Raw genomic sequence first — 19,274 nt, forward strand, 5'->3', positions numbered from 1 at the left:
CTTGCAGCCCTTGTGGCATTTCTTATAGCACTGCGAGCTGCCGTAAGAGGTCGCGGCAGCCATTTTAGAAGACAGCCATGAGGAGGCAGAAGCGAGAGGGCTGCAATCCTGCCACAAAGACTCCTGCTGGACCACCAGGTACCTTGGTATGCCTGGGGGGACATCATGGAGTTGGGAAGGAGATTAAAGAGCAGGGGTCTGAGGAGGGGAGGGAACCTTAGCTATGGGTTGTTGTGAGAAGGGGACGGGCAGGGGAGGGAAGGTGGGATGAGAGGTTTAGAGACCTGCAAGGGGTCGGATGGGAGAGAGGTTACACCTTGTGGCTCTTTGTAAAACTTGGGTCAAACATTTTGAATAAATTGGCTCTGCTGTAAAAAAAGGCTGCCGACCTCTGCCCTAGTGGAAAGAAGGTACAGGGAAGATTTGATAGATGCTTAAGTTCTTGAAATGTATTAATATACAAATCTTTTCCAGAGACAGGGAAGCAGTAGAACAAGAGGACATAAATTGAGGCTGCAGGGTGCTTGACTTAGGAGTGGTGTCAGATAGTATTTTTTTCATGGAGAGGGTGGCAGATGCCGGGAATGCCCCCTGGAAGAGGTGGTAGAGATGAAAATAGTAGTGAAATTAAAAAATGTATGGACATACAAGGAATCCCCTAAATTCCGCAGCCAGAATGATTAGGGGATTATACCTTTGTTAAAACTACACAGATTGTCAGCTATGTATTGGGTGCAGTAGAAAACCTTATCAATAATCCACAAAGGACTGGTATGTTTTTGCAAGTTTTGAAGATTTACCGACCAGAGATCAGAAACAGTAATGAAACTAGCTACAGAGAATATGGTAGAGATAAGAAACTCATGTGATAGCTATTTTGGTGGTTGGTCCGCAGTTATGAAATACCTCACCAGGAACTCTGAGATTGTGTCATAGTGTGGGACAGTTTAGGAAGATGTTAAAAGATACATTTCGTTTTTGCTGAATGATGATGAGCCGGGTGCAGGGATATGAAATACGAGGGTCATTTATAAATAATGCACACTATTTTCTTAAATTTACATGTTTTTGTTTTTTTTTCTCCCAAATACAGTATTTCTTTACAATCCTTCAATATAGTCTCCCTGCTTTGCATTGACCGAGTCCCAATGTCCAGGAAGCTTCATTATTCCATCCAAGACACCGTTTTAGTTCAGTTGCCCAATGGCTCGGGTACCGGTGGAAAAAAGCTCTTCCACAGATGCAAAACAATGTCCACGCATAGGTTGTTTCAATTTTAGAAAAAGCTCAAAAGTCTGGTGGTCTCATGTCTGGACTGTAGGGAGCATGAGGTAACTCCTTCCAGCCGTATTCGTGTAGTTTTTAAATTACATTCCCTATGTGAAGAATGAGTGGCTCAGCCAAGAGCAACTGAGGTTGGCTTGTGCATTTTTCTGCACATTTTTTGCAAAAAAATCACAATAATACACTGCTGTTGACACTTCTTCCACATGGAACTTTGTCTGTGAAGCAAAAACTCATCATTTGTTTGGTTTTTGATTGAGCTCGTTGAAATTTTTTTGGTCGTGGGGAAAATGGAGCTCTCTATTTGTCATTGAAAAACTGTGCAAATATGGCTGGGAGGTGTTACCTCATGCTCCTTACAGTCCAGACATGAGTCCACCAGACTTCGACCTTTTCCCAAAGTTGAAACAACCTATGCGTGGACATCGTTTTGCATCTCTGGAAGAGCTTTCTTCCGCCGGTACCCGAGCCATTTGGTATCCGAGCTAAAACGGTGTTTTAGATGAAATAATGAAGCTTCCCGGTCCCTTCATTGAAAATCTTAGGTATTAGAAGACAGGATATGTTCTCAGTAATGGCCCCCCAACTGTGGAACTCACTTCCCCAGTATATTAGAGAGGAAAAAGACCTTAACCAATCTGGAGTACTGTGTCTAATTTTGGTCGCCGTATCTTAAGAAGGATATGGCGTTACTCGAAAGGGTCCAGAGGAGAGCGACATGTCTGATAAAAGGTATGGAAAACCTTTCATACGCTGAGAGATTGGAGAAATTGGGTCTCTTTTCTCTGGAGAAGAGGAGACTTAGAGGGGATATGATAGAAACTTACAAGATCATGAAGGGCATAGAGAAAGTGGAGAGAGACAGATTCTTCAAACTTTCAAAAAATAAAAGAACAAGAGGGCACTCGGAAAAGTTGAAAGGGGACAGATTCAAAACGAATGCTAGGAAGTTCTTCTTTACCCAACGTGTGGTGGACACCTGGAATGAGCTTCCAGAGGACGTAATAGGGCAGAGTACGGTAATGGGGTTTAAGAAAAGATTGGATAATTACCTACTGGAAAAGGGGATAAAGGGGTATAGATAGAGGATTACTGCACAGGTCTTGGACCTGTTGGGCCGCCGCGAGAGCGGACTGCTGGGCACAATGGACCTCAGGTCTGACCCAGCAGAGGCATTGCTTATGTTCTTATGTTCTTAAAAGTTATCTTTTTAAAGATGCATTTAATATCTAATTTTAGATGAAGATTTTTGACTCAGTCTTTTACCCATCCTATTGTTTTTTCTGTTATCTTTTTTCTTAAACCAAGAACATGTAACTTTGCCCCTCCATCCCTCATATTTCGTGTGTGTCTTAGATCTGTAAGTTTGAAGTTACTTTGTTTAAATTATATAACACTATTTTAAGTAGTTGTAAATCGCTTAGCAACCTAAATAAGCGATTCATCAAATATTAATAAAAACTTGAAACTTGGGACTCAGTCATTGCAAAGCAGGGAGACTATATTGAAGGACTGTAAAGAAATACTTGAAAAAAAAACAAAAAACATGTAAATAAAAAAAAAAAAGTGTGCATTATTTATGAAATGACCCTCGTAGTACTGATATGGGAATTGCAGATGGATATTTGTGTTGCGTTTCTGTTATAATTTATTATGTATGTACACTTCTCCCTCCAAATTTGCGGGTTTAGGACTCGCGACTTTGGTTATTCATGAGTTTCTGAACTTTGACCCACCCCATGCCTCCCAACCTCTCCACGACATACCTGATGGCCTAGTGGTGAAGCAGGGCAGGAGCAATCTTCCTATGCGCCTGCTCAAATGCAGAGCGATCAACAAAAATGGCTGCTGTGAGTTCTTGTGGTCTCAGAAGACTACAGCGGGAACTCATGGCAGCCATTTTTTTGTTGATGGCTCTGAACGGGGAAGGAGCGTAGGAAGATCGCTCCTGCCACGCTTCAACACTAAATCACCAGGTATGGCGTGGAGAGGTCCGGGAGGCGGGTAAGAGTAGGCCCTAAAAGTTATCTGCCAGGGATGGTGGCATAGGCCTTCAGGGGGGACAGGCAGGCCTTCAAGGGGGGGAGGTGCACCCCTTCAAGGGGGGACAGACCTTCAAGGTGGGGCACTGGTGTAGAAGTACACGGAGGGAGGGAAGGGGGGATTCAAAGAGACACACATTTACCGGAATTGGGGGGGAAAGAAATAATGGGTCTAAAAATAGAGGAGAGGGAGATAGATGATGGACAATGGGATTTAGGGAGGTAATGAACAGAAAGGGAGAGAAGTTGGACAGAAGGGATGGTGTGGAGGGGGATAGAGATACTGGATAGGAGGGTAGTTGGGAAAAGAAAGTGAGAGATGGTGGACCCTGGGGTGGTGGGGAAGGAGGGAGAGATGCTGGATGAAAGGGTTGTTAAGAAAAGGTGGATCTGTGGAGGGAGACAAAAACAAGGAAAAATGCCAGACCTCCTGGGGAGAGAAGGGGAGGACAGAGGTGGCAGATGGATGGTTAGAACGGAGAAAGATGGAGGCCTTGGCAAGCAAATTATCAGAAGACAACCAGAGCCTGAAACCAACAAGATTTGAATAATGACCAGACAACAAAAGGTAGAAAAACTAATTGTATTTTCCATTTTCTGATTACAATATGCCAGATTTGAAATGTGTATCCTGTCAGAGCTGGTGTTAGACCGCAAATGTGAGCTAGGATTTAAGAGAGAGAGGAAAGCACAGTTACTTACCGTAACAGGTGTTATCCAGGGACAGCAGGCAGATATTCTTTACATGTGGGTGGCGTCATCACGGAGTCCCGACGCGGACAGCTTTTCAAGCAAACTTGATTGAAGATTTCAAGTTTGCTGGTGCTGCCCACGCAAGTGGGTGCCTTCCTGCTCCACTAGAGGGCGCATCCCCTCCTCATGGTCTTCAGTTCAGATAGCTAGCAAAGAAGCCAACCTCGGGGAGGTGGGAGGTTGCGAGAATATCTGCCTGCTGTCCCTGGATAACACCTGTTACGGTAAGTAACTGTGCTTTATCCCAGGACAAGCAGGCAGCATATTCTCTACATGTGGGTGACCTCCAAGCTAACCAAAAAGGGACGGAGGGAAAGTTGGCAATTCAGGAAAAAAGATTACACAAAATGACTGGCCAAACCGGCCGTCGCTTCTGGACAAAGTATCCAGACAGTAATGAGAGGTGAAGGTATGAACCGAAGACCAAGTAGAAGCCTTACAGATCTCCTCAATTGGCGTGGACCTGAGGAAAGCGACAGAAGCCGCCATCGCTCGGACTTTATGCCCCGTAACCCGACCACGCAGCGAGAGACCAGCCTGAGCGTAGCAGAAGGAAATACAAGCAGCCAACCAGTTGGACAAGGTGCGCTTGGAAACAGGACGACCCAACCAATTAGGATCAAAGGACAAGAAAAGTTGAGGAACCCTCCGATGCGACTGGGTGCGTTGAAGATAGAAAGCCAACGCCCTCTTACAGTCAAGAGTATGCAAAGCCACCTCCCCAGGATGAGAATGGGGCTTGAGAAAAAACACCGGAAGAACAACAGACTGATTAAGATGGAAATCCGAAATCACCTTAGGCAAGAACTTAGGATGAATGTGCAGGACCACCTTGTCATGATGAAATACAGTAAAAGGCGGGTCCATCACCAGCGCCTGCAGCTCACTGACTCTGCGAACAGACGTGAGTGCAAGCAGGAAGATCACTTTCCAAGTAAGGAACTTCAGATGAGCTTTATCCATGGGTTCAAAGGGAGGTTTCATCAACTGAGCAAGAACCACATTAAGATCCCAAACCACAGGTGGAGGCTTGAGGGGAGGATGGACATGCAAGAGACCCCTCATAAAACGAGAAACCACAGGGTGAACAGAAAGCGATTTCCCATCAAGCTGCCGATGAAAGGCAGCAATCGCACTGAGATGAACACGAACCGAATTGGTCTTGAGGCCAGATTGAGACAAATGAAGCAAATATTCCAGAACCGAGGACAACGAAGCAGACAGAGGTTCCACACGATGCGAAGCACACATGTGGAGAAACGAGTCCACTTCTGAGAATAGCACTGCCTCTTAGAAGCCTTCCGAGAAGCCTCAAGGACATCCTGCACCGACCGAGACAACCTAAGAGAAGGGGACAGGTAGAAAAGAACCAAGCCGTCAGATGAAGAGATTGCAGATTGGGATGCAGCAGTGAACTCCGATTCTGAGACAGCAGAGAAGAAAAAACAGTCTGAAGTAGAAGGTCCCTGACATTGAGTTGCAGAAGCAGAGAGAACCACGGCTGCCGAGGCCACCGAGGAACAATCAGAATCATGTCAGCATGCGCCGACCTGAGATGCACAAGTGTCCTTAAAATCAGAGGGAAAGGTGGAAACGCATAAATGAATCTGCCCTCCCAATCCAAGAGGAACGCATCCGCCTCGAGACAGTCCGGGGAGTACATCCTTGAGCAGAATTGAGGCAACTTGTGATTGAGGGGGGAGGCGAACAGATCGATCTGCGGAGTTCCCCAGCGAACGAACACTTGATGCAGAGTCTGGGAATGGAGAGACCACTCGTGCGGCTGCAGAAGGCGACTCAACTTGTCCGCCAGACAGTTTTGCTCTCCCTGGATATAAACTGCATGAAGAAAGATGTTGTGGTGGAACGCCCAATCCCAAAGGTGAAGAGCCTCCTTGCAGAGAGACAGGGAACCTGTGCCCCCCTGCTTGTTGACGTAATACATCGCCACCTGGTTGTCCGTGCGCACCAGGACCACCCGGTCCTGAAGCAGATGATGAAAATCAACCAGGGCAAGGTAAATGGGCCAAAGTTCCAGCAGATTGATATGACAACGATAATCTGCACTCGACCAAATGCCCCAAGTCCGAAGACCGTCGAGGTGAGCCCCCCAGGCATACGCCGAGGAGTCCGTGGTCAGGACCTTGTGATGCGGAGGAGCGAGAAAGAGCAACCTGAGGCACTGCTTATGTTCTTATGTTCTGGAAAGATTGGAAGAGTTGGTCCACCAACGGAGCGAGCGTCTCAAGGAAGGAGTCACCGCAATGTGCTGGGAAGCGGGATCCTGACACCATTGAGACGCCAAGGTCCACTGAGGAACCCAAAGATGCAGCCTGGCGAACGGCGTGACATGGACGATGGAGGTCATGTGACCCAGCAGAATCATCATCTGCCTGGCCGAGACCGAATCCCGCAGGGAAACCGACTGGCTCAGCTGAACCAGGGTGGCCCGACGAGGAGGCAGAAAAGATCGTAGGCGAACCGTGTCCAGTACGGCCCCGATGAACTGTAGAGACTGAGTGGGGCACAGCTGAGATTTCGGGAAGCTGACCTCGAACCCCAGACTTTGAAGGACGGGCCGCTGAAATAACTCCAGCCCTCGACGGGGCTTTGATCAACCAGTCGTCGAGGTACGGAAAGACCTGGAGTCCTTGGGACCTGAGGGCCGCAGCCATCACCACGAGACACGATATTGAAGATGCAGGTACCCCACCTGAAACCAAAGGAACCGGCGGCAAGCTGGATACACCGGAACGTGAGTGTACGCCTCCTTCAGATCGAGGGAACACAACCAGTCCCCCCCGTCTATCAAGGGATACAGTATGGGGAGTGAAAGCATCCGGAACTTCTCCCGAACGAGATCCAGGATAGGCCGGGGGTCCCCGGTCTTTTTGGGGACCAAGAAATAGTGGGAGTAAAAACCCCGCCCCCGCTGACAAGGGGCAACCTCCTCCACCGCTCGCAGGCGAAGAAGAACCCGAGCCTCCAGAAGAAACAACGGAAGCTGCACTCGGTTCGAAAGAGACATGCCGGGAGGACAGTCCAGCGGCAACTCCCGGAAATTCAGCGAATACCCCTCTCTGATCACCGAGAGGACCCAAGCATCCGAGGTGATGCTTTCCAAGACCGGATAAAAGGCACGGAGGCGGCCCCCAATAGGGAGAGGAGCGGGACCCAACACGGAGGAGGCCAGCCCATCAAAAGGACAGCGCGGGTTTAGTCGCAGCCGGGGTCTGAGGCTTGGGGGGAGCCCCTACCGCTGCTGGCGTCAGGGAGGACGCAAAAAAGCAAGCGTGGACTTCTGCGGCAACCGATAGGCCTTGGGAGGAGTGGGCTTTGGCTTGGACCGCACCAAGGATGCAAAAGAACGTTCGTGTTCGGAGAGGCGTTTTGTAGCCGCCTCGATAGAGTCATCGAAGAGTTCATTGCCTAAACAGGGAAGGTTTGCCAACCGATTCTGAAGGTTAGGGTCCATATCAACGATCCACAGCCACGCCAATCGTCGCATGGCAACCGCAAAGGTGGGGACCCTCGAGGAAAGCTCAAAAGCATCATAAGCCGCATGAATCATGTGCAGACGAAGCTGCAACAGAGAGTCCACCAGCTGTCGAAACTCCCCACGGCGCGAGGCGGGCAAGTCCTCCTGAAAGGCGGGCAAGGATTTGTCCAGAACCTTGAGATAAGAAGTGAATGTAAAAGTATAATTCAAGACCCGGTGAACCATCATGGAGTTTTGGTAGGGGCATCTGCCAAACTTATCCATCGTCCTCCCTTCCCGGCAAGGCGGGACAGCCGCAGACACCCTGGACGGATGAGACTTCTTCAAAGATGATTCCACCAGCAAAGACTGGTGGAAAAGTTGAGCCTTCTCAAACCATGGGCAGGGGACCATCCTGTATCGAGACTCCATCTTGGACAGAATAGCAGGGACCACATAAGGGGTCTCCAAATTCCGGAAAAAAGCCTGGCGCAGCACCGGATTCAAAGGGAGCCGTAAGGACTCCCGAGGAGGACAGGGCAGATCCATCTCCTCCAAGAACTCCTTGGTGTACTTGGAGTCCGACTGAAGGTCAAGATGGAGCGCCTTCCCAATGTCCTGGACGAATGTTGTGAAGGAAGAGGACTGACCATCCGACCGGCCCTCCATGGTGGTGGTCGAGCGAGAATGAAGCACCGCCGAAAAAGAGGGAGAAGCCTCCCGAGAGTAGTGAGGTGGCCTATCCGTGTCCCCATGACCCGAGCCCCACGACTCTCCGCTGAGAGAACGGGGCAGGGTCGAGGACTGTCGACACTTCGAGGACTCCCGAGGGGAGGACATCGGGGTCCGAGGAACCGAGGTCCAACGGCGCCGAGGAGACACGCCTCGGGAAAAAGAAGGGGACCCCTGTGAAGCCGGGACCTCCCGGCGCGGAGCCCCGGACCGGGAAGGGGACTTGAACAACCGAGGGTTGGACAAAGTCAACTCCGAGACCTGGAGAGCCCTGGTCATGCAACCAGCCCCGCCTTGTGAAGTGGCGAGACGAGGTCGAGGCACGCCCCGACCAGCGCTTCGACCTCGGATGCCCCGAAGGCGAGGAACGCCTCTGAAGAGGAAAGACGCAGAGACCGACGCACCCTGCCCTGAGGGGCCTCGACACGATGCTCAGACTGGTCTGCCACACGTGAAGTCGAGGCCGGGGTTAAGTGGGCCAAAGCCGAGGAGAGTTCCGAGGAAATCATAGCCCGGAACATATCCTGGAACACGGGCACCGACATCATGCTGGGCATGTTCCATGTAGCAGTGCATTCCACCGAGGGCGACCTCGAAGATGAGTATTCCCTGGAGGCGGAAGCATGCTTGGAAGGCTTAGAGGGTCTCGTTGAGGCCGGCAGGACAGCACTCCCCCCATGGACGGCCAGAGACTCAGAGGTTGACTTCTTCGCCGACGCTGACCCTGAAGAAGGAAGAGGGGACTTACCCGGAGCCAAGGACTTCGAGGTCGGTCCCTTCGAAGTCGAGGGCAGCTTACTTGGGGCCAAGTCTTCGAGGCCGGGGCCGAGATCAGAGTCGAAACCAAGGCCGGCTCCACCACAAACAGCTCAGCCATGCGGGCCCGACGACGACGCAGGGCACGCGACTGGAAAGTGGCACACCTGGGGCAAGAGTCGGTTGGATGATCAGCCCCCAGGCACAGGACGCACTAGCGGTGTGGGTCGGTTATGGACAGCAGCCGACCGCACTGCGAGCACTTTTTAAACCCAGTAAGAGGCCGGGACATAAGGAAAAAACAGGCTGCGGCGAACTGCAAAAACACACGAAAACTTGCAAAGAACAAAGAAAAAAGCGCACAGTGACTCCCGCAACTAAAACAAAGAAGCCGCGGTGCTAGAAAGGCACGTAGACACGGAGAGAAAAACAACAGGGCTTTCTGGCTCCATGGAAAACTAAGAGCTGAAGACCACGAGGAGAGGATGCGCCCTCTAGTGGAGCAGGAGGGCACACACATGCGTGGTGCAGCACCAGCAAACTTGAAATCTTCAATCAAGTTTGCTTGAAAAGCTGTCCGTGTCGGGGCTCCTGTAGATGACATCACCCACATGTAGAGAATATGCTGCCTGCTTGTCTTGGGATAAAAGTCTTTTTGGTTTATTCAGTTTACACCATGGCACCAGTGTGGTTAGGAGAAGGTAAAGGGGCTATAAAATAAACCCACCAGGATGTTTGAAAAAAACACCCAATTGGGCAGGAAAATCGAATTGAATCACCAATTCAATAGGCTGAATCGAATTGAAATTTTTATTCCTGAATCGGGCAGCACTAGTAAGCATGCATTAGAAATGTGCACCAACACTTAGGGCCTGATTCTATAAGACGCCTATAGTTAGGCACCTAGCCGATCTAGGCACCTAAATCAATTTTTTAATTGACAATCGGTGCTCTTAATTGAACAGCACCATTATAAAACAATTTTAAAATAATAATAAATTTCCAGGTATGGGTCTAACTCGTTAGGCGCGATGTCAGTGTCTACATCGAGGCATTTGCCCGAAAAGTAGGTGTGGAGCTTGGGAGTGGATGAGTTAGGTGCCAATATTTTAGCCTAAAAAAAACCTCTGGCCTAATATACTGGCGCCTAATTTGTTAGGTGCCGCTAGAAGCGATTCTATGAACAGTACCTAACTTTGAATGACTCGCGGTAGGTGCCATTTACAGAATCAGGCCCTTAGTGCCCAGCTTCCTAAAGCAAAGCATCAGCTCCCCAATGAAGTAACCAAACAGCATGGAAATAACCTGGATATAAAAAGTATGTACCAAGCTCATCAGATGCATACACATTTGGGTCTATGCTATTTATTGCATTATTTATTCTATTTTTTTATACTGTTCTTCCAGGGGAGCTCAGAATGGTTTACATTAATTTATTCAGGTACTCAAGCATTTTTCCCTGTCTTTCCTGGTGGGCTCACAATCTATCTAATGTACCTGAGGCAATGGGAGGATTAGATGACTTGCTCAGGGTCACAAGGAGCCATGTGGGTTTGAACCCACAACCTCAGAGTGCTGAGGCTTTAGCTTTAACCATTGCGCGTGCCGCTGCTGCCCCCTCCCCCATCCTCACCGCAACTGGACCTCCCCACAAACACTACCAAAAATAAAAAAATAAAGATGACCCCTGAGACCCTCCACTCCTACAAATACTGAGGTGCTCCCTGAACTCCCTACTTTACAAATGGCAGCAGGGGAACCTCCCCTAAACACCCTCTGAAGCCCTACAAATCCCCCACCCCACACACATAAACCTTAAAGATGGAAGGCAGAACAATATCCAGTTGATCCTGCCTCTATACCAGCATTTTGAACAATGGGTGTACGGTGCAGGCAATAATTCCCTTATTTGGTAGGCTGGCCCTGCTGGCAGAGGCAGGATCAAGTGCGGTTCACTCCAGCCTTATATCTTTAAAGTACATGGGGGGAAGGGGGGGAGAAAAGGACCACAGGCAAATAGGATGGGCATTTGGGAGGGGGTGGGAAATTTAGGCCCACCAGCATTATGTGAGTCTGGGATGGGGCCATCAGCGTTTATTGGTCTAGGAGTCCACTTAACCAGCACTTCACCCCAGATTACTTTCTGCTTCCTTAGACTGGGCATTAAAAACTTAAGTCTTGCACTCAGCTGCACACTCATCTGCCTCTGGGCAGAATAGATCATTATTCTCATCACAACCTTTTAAAAAAAAAAAAAGCTAGGCACTGGTCTCTAATTCAGGACGCTGAACTGGGTTAGGCTTTGGGCAACACCCCCCCTCTCCCCTTCATCTGTGCGCCCACAAACGGTGTAGTACTAAAGCCATCCTAATCCCGTGCAAAAGCCTAGCACATGTCACTGCAAAAGCCCCCTTAGTGAGGCGATCTACAACATCCTAAGCGAGGGATGCATAGCCGAATATCTAGAAGTACGGGGAGAGGGAAAGACTACGGCATTTGCAAAATCCAAGTGGAGTCATATGAGAGCGCGTGTGGGATACTGTGAAGGTGCAGTCAGCATCTATGTGCCACTTTTTCTGTGCAATATCTATTAAAAAGTAGGCATAAGGGGGGAAAAAAAAGAGAGAACGTGTTCCCATGCTAAGGATCCCAGGGGAACAATATCTTTTCTATCTCATCCGTGCACCGCCTCAGGCTCTCAGGACAAGGTCACTGAAAAAGAGAGAGAAAAACACCCCCCCCCCCCCCCCCGAACAATGCACTTTTAAGCCTCACCAGGGCGAACGTATTTGCTGCGACATCTACAGAAGCCCGGGCAGGAGGAGCAACAGGATCTGGGCAAAGGCAGCTCTGGAGAGAAACCACCCCCCCTCCCCTCCTTGAACGCGGGTGGCTCGTTTTAACGCGCCGGGAGGGGGTGGGGAGAGAATGCCCGTTTCTGCAGCTTTCAGGGCTCCAGGGTCCGAGAGGCGGAGGAAGGACGGAGCCCGGGCCCGGAAAGCGCCCGTGTGAACCCCCCTCCCCCCTCCGCTCCACGCGAGCAGCTGCTCCCCCACCTGTACGGTGGGGGGAAGGGGGCGCGCGACGACGTGCTCCCGAGACCTGCGAGCGCCGCACGGGCCCGGCTCCGGCTCCACCGACGTCCCTCGGGGGCTATTTGTTCGGGGTGAGGAGGGGTGGGGGGGAATTGTTGTGGTGTTTTTTTTTGTTTGTTTTTTTACCTGAGCCCCGGAGCGTGAAGTCGAGGATGTGGTGTCGCGCTGCTGTTGCCATAGTGAGGGAGAGCCCTGTGCCATGCCTGGAGGAGGCGGCCGCCGCGCTGCGAGGGGAACCGGGCGCCGTTGCCGAGCCGTAGCCGCCGCTGCCGCTCCTGCAGCTCGTGCTCTGCGCTTGCCGGCGAGCGCAGAGGCTCACGGGCGCGCGCGCCCGCTGGTGAGGGGCGGCGCGAGGCAGCGACACGCCCACTGTTCGGCGCCCTGGCCCGGCGGCTCAGCAGAAGTGGCGGCATTCGAGGGTTTGTGCTCTGGGCTTTTCTTTGGACAATTTGTATGTTGAGAGCTTCAATAATAATAAAAGATTTAACATAAATGCACCTAGGTCTGGAATGCGGAGTGTTTGGGGTTGAGTAGTGCATTTAATAGAGTGTGAAGCCCATTGACTGTATTTGTTACATCGTAATAATTGGCAAGTATTTATTTATTTGTTTATTTTTTGTTGATTTTCCTTACACATCCAGGGGAGGGAAATGTATTTTGATTATTAAAATTACTTAATTATAATTTTGTAAACACATAATTGTCTTCTTGTATTAATAATTGGGAGGAGGTGCGGAAATGATTGTTTTATGTATAAATTGTGTATTTAATAGTGCGTTTTATGAAATATTTATGTTCAAGTAATTGTATTGCACTGTCAAAGTTTAAAAATCAATAAAGATTTATATTAAAAAAAAAATCTCAAGTGCTTTAATAATGGTTGCTGAAAGGTTTCTTTCATATGTTTTTCTTTTAATTGCAATGTGTAGGAGCATTTCTGGGGTCCTTTGACTAAGCTGCTCTAAGGCCATTTTTACTGTAGCTGGAAAATCCAGGGTTCAAGATGTCCAGGTTGCCCCAGACATGTCCTCTTTTTGAGGACCCTGTCGGGAGTCCAGGTGGCTTTTTAATTTTACAACTAATAACCTTATAGCAGCTCATGCACCTATTCAGAGTCCTCTTCCCCTCACCTTGTGGGATCCGGTGCTTGCTCACCAGGCACTGCTGCTGTAACTCTCCAGGCCGGGAAGCAGTAGATGAGAGAAAGCTTCTGGGTCACCAAAGGCAACGTGTTTATTGTACTCATGTTGCCAATGGTCAAAGAGTTACATCAGTACCCGGTGAGCAAGCACCACATCCTGGGGGGGGAGGAGAGGGGGTCAGCACGGGAAGGATAAGAGACCTACTGGACCACGGGAATGGGGAGGAAAGGGAAGATGCCAGACCTATAGGGGAAGAAAGGGAAGGGGCAGACAGAGGGGGAAGGAGAGAGATAGACCACTGGATGGGGAAGGAAGGGGGGGGAGAAGAGAAAGATGCCAGACCAGGGAAAGGAAGAAGGAGGGAGAGATTCCAGACTAAGGCACGGGGAGGGGAAGGGAAAGACAGAAAGATGTCAGACTACAAAGGGGAGAGGAGAGAAAAGGAGGAGAGAGAGATGCCAGACTGTGGGAAGGAGAGGATAAAGATCCCATGGGGCTTGGTGGTTGCTAGATAACTGTAGTTTGTGGTTATTTGAGAGTTAATGTAAAAATGGTTGTCTCCCCCTTCCCACCTGGTACACAGGAATGGGAGGGGTGGGGAAGGTAAGAGAGATGGAAGAAATGCTGTTTATGGATAGATGGGAATAGGGGAGAAGAAAGCTTGAGGAGATGGCACACATGGATGGTGGGGAAGGGTAGAGGGAGGAGATGGTGCACATGGATAGATGGGAAGACATGGAAAAGTGGATAGATTTGAGGAGGAAAGCAGAAAAATGGACAAAAGTTGAAAGTTAATGTCAAAGATGGATGTAGGTATATTTCGTGGAGAATGTTTTCTAAGACAGCAAGTTCAAAGAACTGAGTCAATCTTGCAAAAGATAAAAGAATGGTTTGCTATGCTCGGCTTCCTGAGGTAGCTATCGTGAAACACAGCTCATGTTGAGGCTGGGGTTTACCTGTAATAAGTGTGTGTGTGTGGGGGGTTCTATTAAATGCAAACGTGTTTAAACGGTGCTTGTGTGCTATGATTAAAGTATCAGCTATACCATTGGTAAAAGTTACTTTACTGCATGATTGCCTTGTGAATATTTGGTTTATGAGCACATGAGCGTCTATAAATTTATGAAATGCATTCAAACAATGGGTGAAGATTGTTTCTGTCTCTGAAGGTTTTTATTTGGTGAAAGATGGATTTAGGGCAGAAAGTGAAGGAGATGAAAACAGAAAATGGATAAGGCCCTGGAAACAGTTAAGAGCACAGACAGAAGAAAGAGCAACCAGAGACTGGGAAAAGATGAGTAGAAAAATAAAATCACCAAAGGTAGGAAAAGTGATTTTATTTTCAATTTAGTGATTGAAATGTGTCCATTTTTAGAATTTACATCTGCTGTTTAGATTTTGCACTGTTCAGGACAAAATGTATTTCTATTTCTCTAACGTTGTACTGTATGCAGAGTCTGGCATCTTAGGGTTTTGTTTGTGTATATTAGGACTTTTAGTTTGTGGTTCTGTATTTGCAGAGGGTTTATCTGTGTTCTGCAAGTGTAACCAAGGCAGGTGTTCTCGTAGGAATGAATGTCGTAAAGCATTAATTGGTCTAATGGCCCCAAGTAGGAAGATATTTGCCAGCAGTTTGTCTGGGTTTTGGAAGGCACCAAGCTGGAGGGCCTCTGCACATGCACGAATGTTGACGTGATGACATCACATGCATAAGTGTGATGTCATGGCACTGACATCCACACATGTGCAGAAGCCCTCTAGACACATCCCAGAGCTTGGCGAAGGATACGAGGTCCATATGGGGTTGGGGGCAGAATGGGGAGGGACCACATCTCATTTTTAAAGAGGAAATCTGGTAACCCTAAAATTGGCCAATTTTTTTTCTATTATTCACCATGCACCAATATTGCCAGTAGCATGTAACCATTTAAAATAATTACTGTTTATCAGGGTTGTGGAGTCAGAATCGGAAGCTATTTTAGGCGGAGTCAAAGTGGTTTATATACAGGTATTCAAGCATTTTCCTTATCTGTTCCAATGAGCTCACCATCCATCTTATGTACCTGAAGATACCAACTCCAGCTTCCAAACAATAACTTACATTTTAATATATGGTAAATGTATCATTTTATACTTACATATATTGTCCTGGATCCAGTACAAAAATTTAAAGCCCAATATCCCCTTCAATCTGTTCAGAATTTGACTGCAAGATTCTGCCGGTGTTGTTATACTCACATTACCCTTCTCCGCAAGTCATGTAATTGGCTCTCTATCCACTTCCACATACAATTCAAACTCTTCTTGTTGACTTACAAATGTATTCATTCTGCAGCTCCTCAGTATCTCTCCTCCCTTGTCTCTCCCTATACTCCCCCAGGAACTCCATTCATCAGGTAAGTCTCTTTTGTCTGTACCCTTCCACTCTACTGCCAAATCCCAACTCTGTCCCTTCTACTTTGCTGCTCTGTATGTCAGGCTCTGTCTCTGGCAGTATTCGTAACCATGCTAAAAGCCCATTTTTTTTTTTAAAGCTGCTTTTAACTCTTAACTCCAACCCACTTGTAAAGCACTCATCTGTTTGTCATTCCCTCTATAGGTCCAAACTCTGTCTTCCTTATCATTCCCTCTGTAATTCCCTACCTGAGCAGCATATGTAGATTCACCCTTTTTGTCCTGTTTGTTACAATTAGATTATAAGCTTTTATCCCAGGACAAGCAGGCATGATATTCTCACATGTGGGTGACGTCATCTACGGAGCCCCGATGCGGAAGCATTTTCAAGCAAACTTGATTGAAGATTTAAGTTTGCTCTGCTGTTCCACGCATGCGTACCTTCCTGCTCCACTAGGGGGTGCATCCCCTCGTGGTCTCCAGTTCAAAATTTTCCGCTGAGCCTAGAAGTCGTGTTTTTTCAGGCTCTGCCCCAACTGCCTTCTAGCACCGCGATTTTTCTTGTTTTTCATCGTTTAAGTCGCTGTGCGCAAAACTTTTTCTTCTTCAACTTGATTCCTGCTTCGTTTGACCGACCCGGAGGCTTCCGGGTCCCCGTGGCCGCTTGGCTACTCGAGCCACGGCCATTTTCGATTCTATGTCCCGGCCTTTGACCGGCTTTAAAAAGTGCACCCGGTGCGAGCGGCTTCTTTCCATCACAGACCCGCATCGCCGGTGCATCCTCTGCCTGGGGGCCGCTCATCCAACCGACTCCTGTCCCCAGTGCGCTACTTTCCAGAACCGGGCCCTCCGTCGAAGGAAAGCCCGCATGGCGGATCTTTTCGCCCCAGACCAACCCTCTACCTCGGCCTCGAGGTCGGCCCCGGCCTTGACCTCGGCCCCGAATACCTCGGCATCGCCTCGAGACTCGACTCCGAAGTCCTCGGGACAACAGAAAGCCTCGGCTCCGGGTAAGTCCCCTCTTCCCTCTTCAGGTTCTGTACCAGCGAAGAAACCAACCTCGGGGACACCGGCGACGCATGGCGGAAGTCCCATGCTTACAGCCCCGACGAAGCCCTCCAAGCCTTCGGGCCGTGCCTCCACCACACGGGAATACTCTGATACGAGGTCGCCCCCGGTGGAGTGCACCGAGGCAGGGGACATGCCTTCGATGCTGTCCGTGCCCGTCTTCCAGGACTTACTCCGAGCAATGATCTCGTCGGAGCTGTCCGCTGCAATGGCCCATCTACAACCGGCCTCTGCCTCGACCTCGACCCCGCATGTGCCAGACCAGCCTGAGCCTCGCGTCGAGCCACCTCGGGGAAAAGTGCGCAAACTTCACCGCATCTCATCCTCCTCAGACTCCTCGCCGAGGCACCCGAGGCGCTCTCCCTCCACAGACCGCCACAGGGCAAAACGTTGGGCTAAACTAACAGAAACCTCGAACCGCCGTACCTCTAAGAAGGCCCGGGGTTCCCCCATTCTACGAGGCCGTTCACCTACACCTCGTACGGGACCGCTGAGGGTGGCATAGTTATCACTCTCCAACCCACGCATCCTCCGAACTCCCCCTCGGACCGGGGCTCCGATCCGAGGTTTCGGGCTTTCACCAAGGGAGTCCGGGTCGAGGTCACCAATTCGACATCGATCGGTACCCCGAACCCCGGCATCGTCTCCGAGGGGCTCCTCGAGACGTCGGAGATCCACGACCCCGGAACACTTTCACAGTGCTTCCCCGGTCTCGGAGCTTGGATCGGAGCAGGAACCTCGCTACTCGAGGGAAGCCTCCCCTTCCTTCTCCACCCGACGGAGGTCTCGTTCACTGACCCCGCACGGGGCCTCGGGAACATCCCGACCATCCTTCTCACGCTTTGTGCAGGACATGGGCCACGCTTTGAATTTAGACCTCCAGTCCGACTCCAGATACTCTAAAGAGTACCTAGCGGAACTGGATATGCCATCACTGCCCAGAGAGTCCCTTCGCTTACCGCCTAACCCGATACTCCAACAGGCTCTCTTCAGGAACCTGGAGACCCCCTATATGGTCACAGCCGTGCCCTCCAAAATGGAGGCCAAGTACCGTACAGTACCCTTTCCGGGATTTGAACAACCACAGCTCTCCCACCAGTCGCTGTTAGTAGAATCCTCCTTAAAAAAGGCTCACCCCTCCCGAGTCTCAGCGGCGGTCCCCCCAGGCCGAGAAGGCCGAACCCTAGACAAGTTCAGCAGAAGATTATATCAAAATGCGATGATGGCCTCTAGGGTGCAAAGCTACACTTTCACCTTCACATCCTACCTCAAACACCTCATTGGACTACTGAGAGCCTTTGAGACTGACCTACCGGCCTCCCGCCAAGGAGCCTTTAGCCTGCTTTTGGAATCCCTCTCCAACTTACGCCTCCATCTATTCCACGCGGCCTACGATGGCTTCGAACTCTCCTCCAGAGAGGCAGCCTTTGCTATCGCCATGCGCCGACTAGCTTGGCTACGCCTGGTCGACATGGACCCCAACTTACAGGACCGGTTGGCTAACCTCCCCTGCGTGGGAAAAGAACTGTTCGATGACACTATCGAGGCGGCTACAAAACGCCTCTCCGAACACGAACGCTCGTTTGCCTCCCTCGTCCGACAAAAGCCCAAACCGCCCGCGTCCAGGCCATATAGGGCCCCTTCGCGCCGCTACCCACAAAAATCCACTCCTGCCTTCTCGCAGCCTCCACCCAGGCGTCCGCAAGCCCACCACCGGGCCATGCCCAAGTCCCAACTGCCTGCGAGTATCAAACCATCCCCGTCCTTTTGACGGGATACGCGGAAGGGGGCGGGCCCCCTCCGCCATAGTCCCAGGCCTCCTTTCCATCGGGGGTCGCCTCAAAGCCTTTTACCCTCGCTGGGAACAAGTCACGTCGGACGCATGGGTCCTTGGCGTGATCTCATCAGGATACTCTCTCAACTTTCGGACCATTCCTCCGGACAACCCCCCAAGGAATTGCCCTCCCAACCGGACACAGCTACCCCTACTCCTCTCCGAAGCTCGAGACCTGCTTCGCCTGAGAGCAGTGGAGGAGGTACCCCCGACCAACGGGGGAAGGGCTTCTACTCCCGTTACTTCCTGGTACCGAAAAAAACGGGAGACTTACGCCCAATACTAGACTTGAGACACCTCAACAAATTTCTGATACGGGAAAAATTTTGGATGCTTTCCCTACCGACCCTCTACCCCCTGATCGACGAGGGCAACTGGCTCTGCTCCCTCGATCTGAAGGAGGCGTACACACATGTCCCAGTGCACCCCGCTCACCGCAAGTTCTTGCGTTTTCAGGTAGGGGACTGGCACCTACAATACCGTGTCCTCCCCTTCGGCCTAGCATCGTCACCTTGGGTCTTCACCAAGTGCCTCGTGGTGGTCGCAGCAACCTTACGCTCCCAGGGCCTCCAGGTATTCCCCTACCTGGACGACTGGCTGATCAAAGCCCCGTCCAGGGAAGCGGTTATCTCAGCAACCCAACAGACTATTACCTACCTACAAAGTCTGGGGTTCGAGATAAACTTCCCAAAATCC

General features: G+C 50.2%; 1 protein-coding gene across 2 annotated transcripts in view; it reads right to left on the reverse strand.

The window, feature by feature from the left end:
- Positions 1 to 12,554, reverse strand: part of SMS (spermine synthase) — a 127,377-nt gene extending 114,823 nt beyond the window's left edge. Inside the window, exon 1 of one of the 2 annotated variants that reach the window (XM_033948760.1) lies at positions 12,267 to 12,554. In XM_033948760.1, coding sequence (XP_033804651.1) covers positions 12,267 to 12,318 — 52 coding nt within the window. In that variant the 5' untranslated portion in view covers positions 12,319 to 12,554. Of the gene's footprint in view, positions 1 to 11,820; positions 12,134 to 12,266 lie in introns of those variants that run through there. The other variant, XM_033948761.1, reaches the window with a different exon arrangement.
- Positions 12,555 to 19,274: the final 6,720 nt, after the last annotated feature.

This window comes from Geotrypetes seraphini, chromosome 6, assembly GCF_902459505.1.
Source record: "Geotrypetes seraphini chromosome 6, aGeoSer1.1, whole genome shotgun sequence".
NCBI lineage: Eukaryota > Metazoa > Chordata > Amphibia > Gymnophiona > Dermophiidae > Geotrypetes > Geotrypetes seraphini.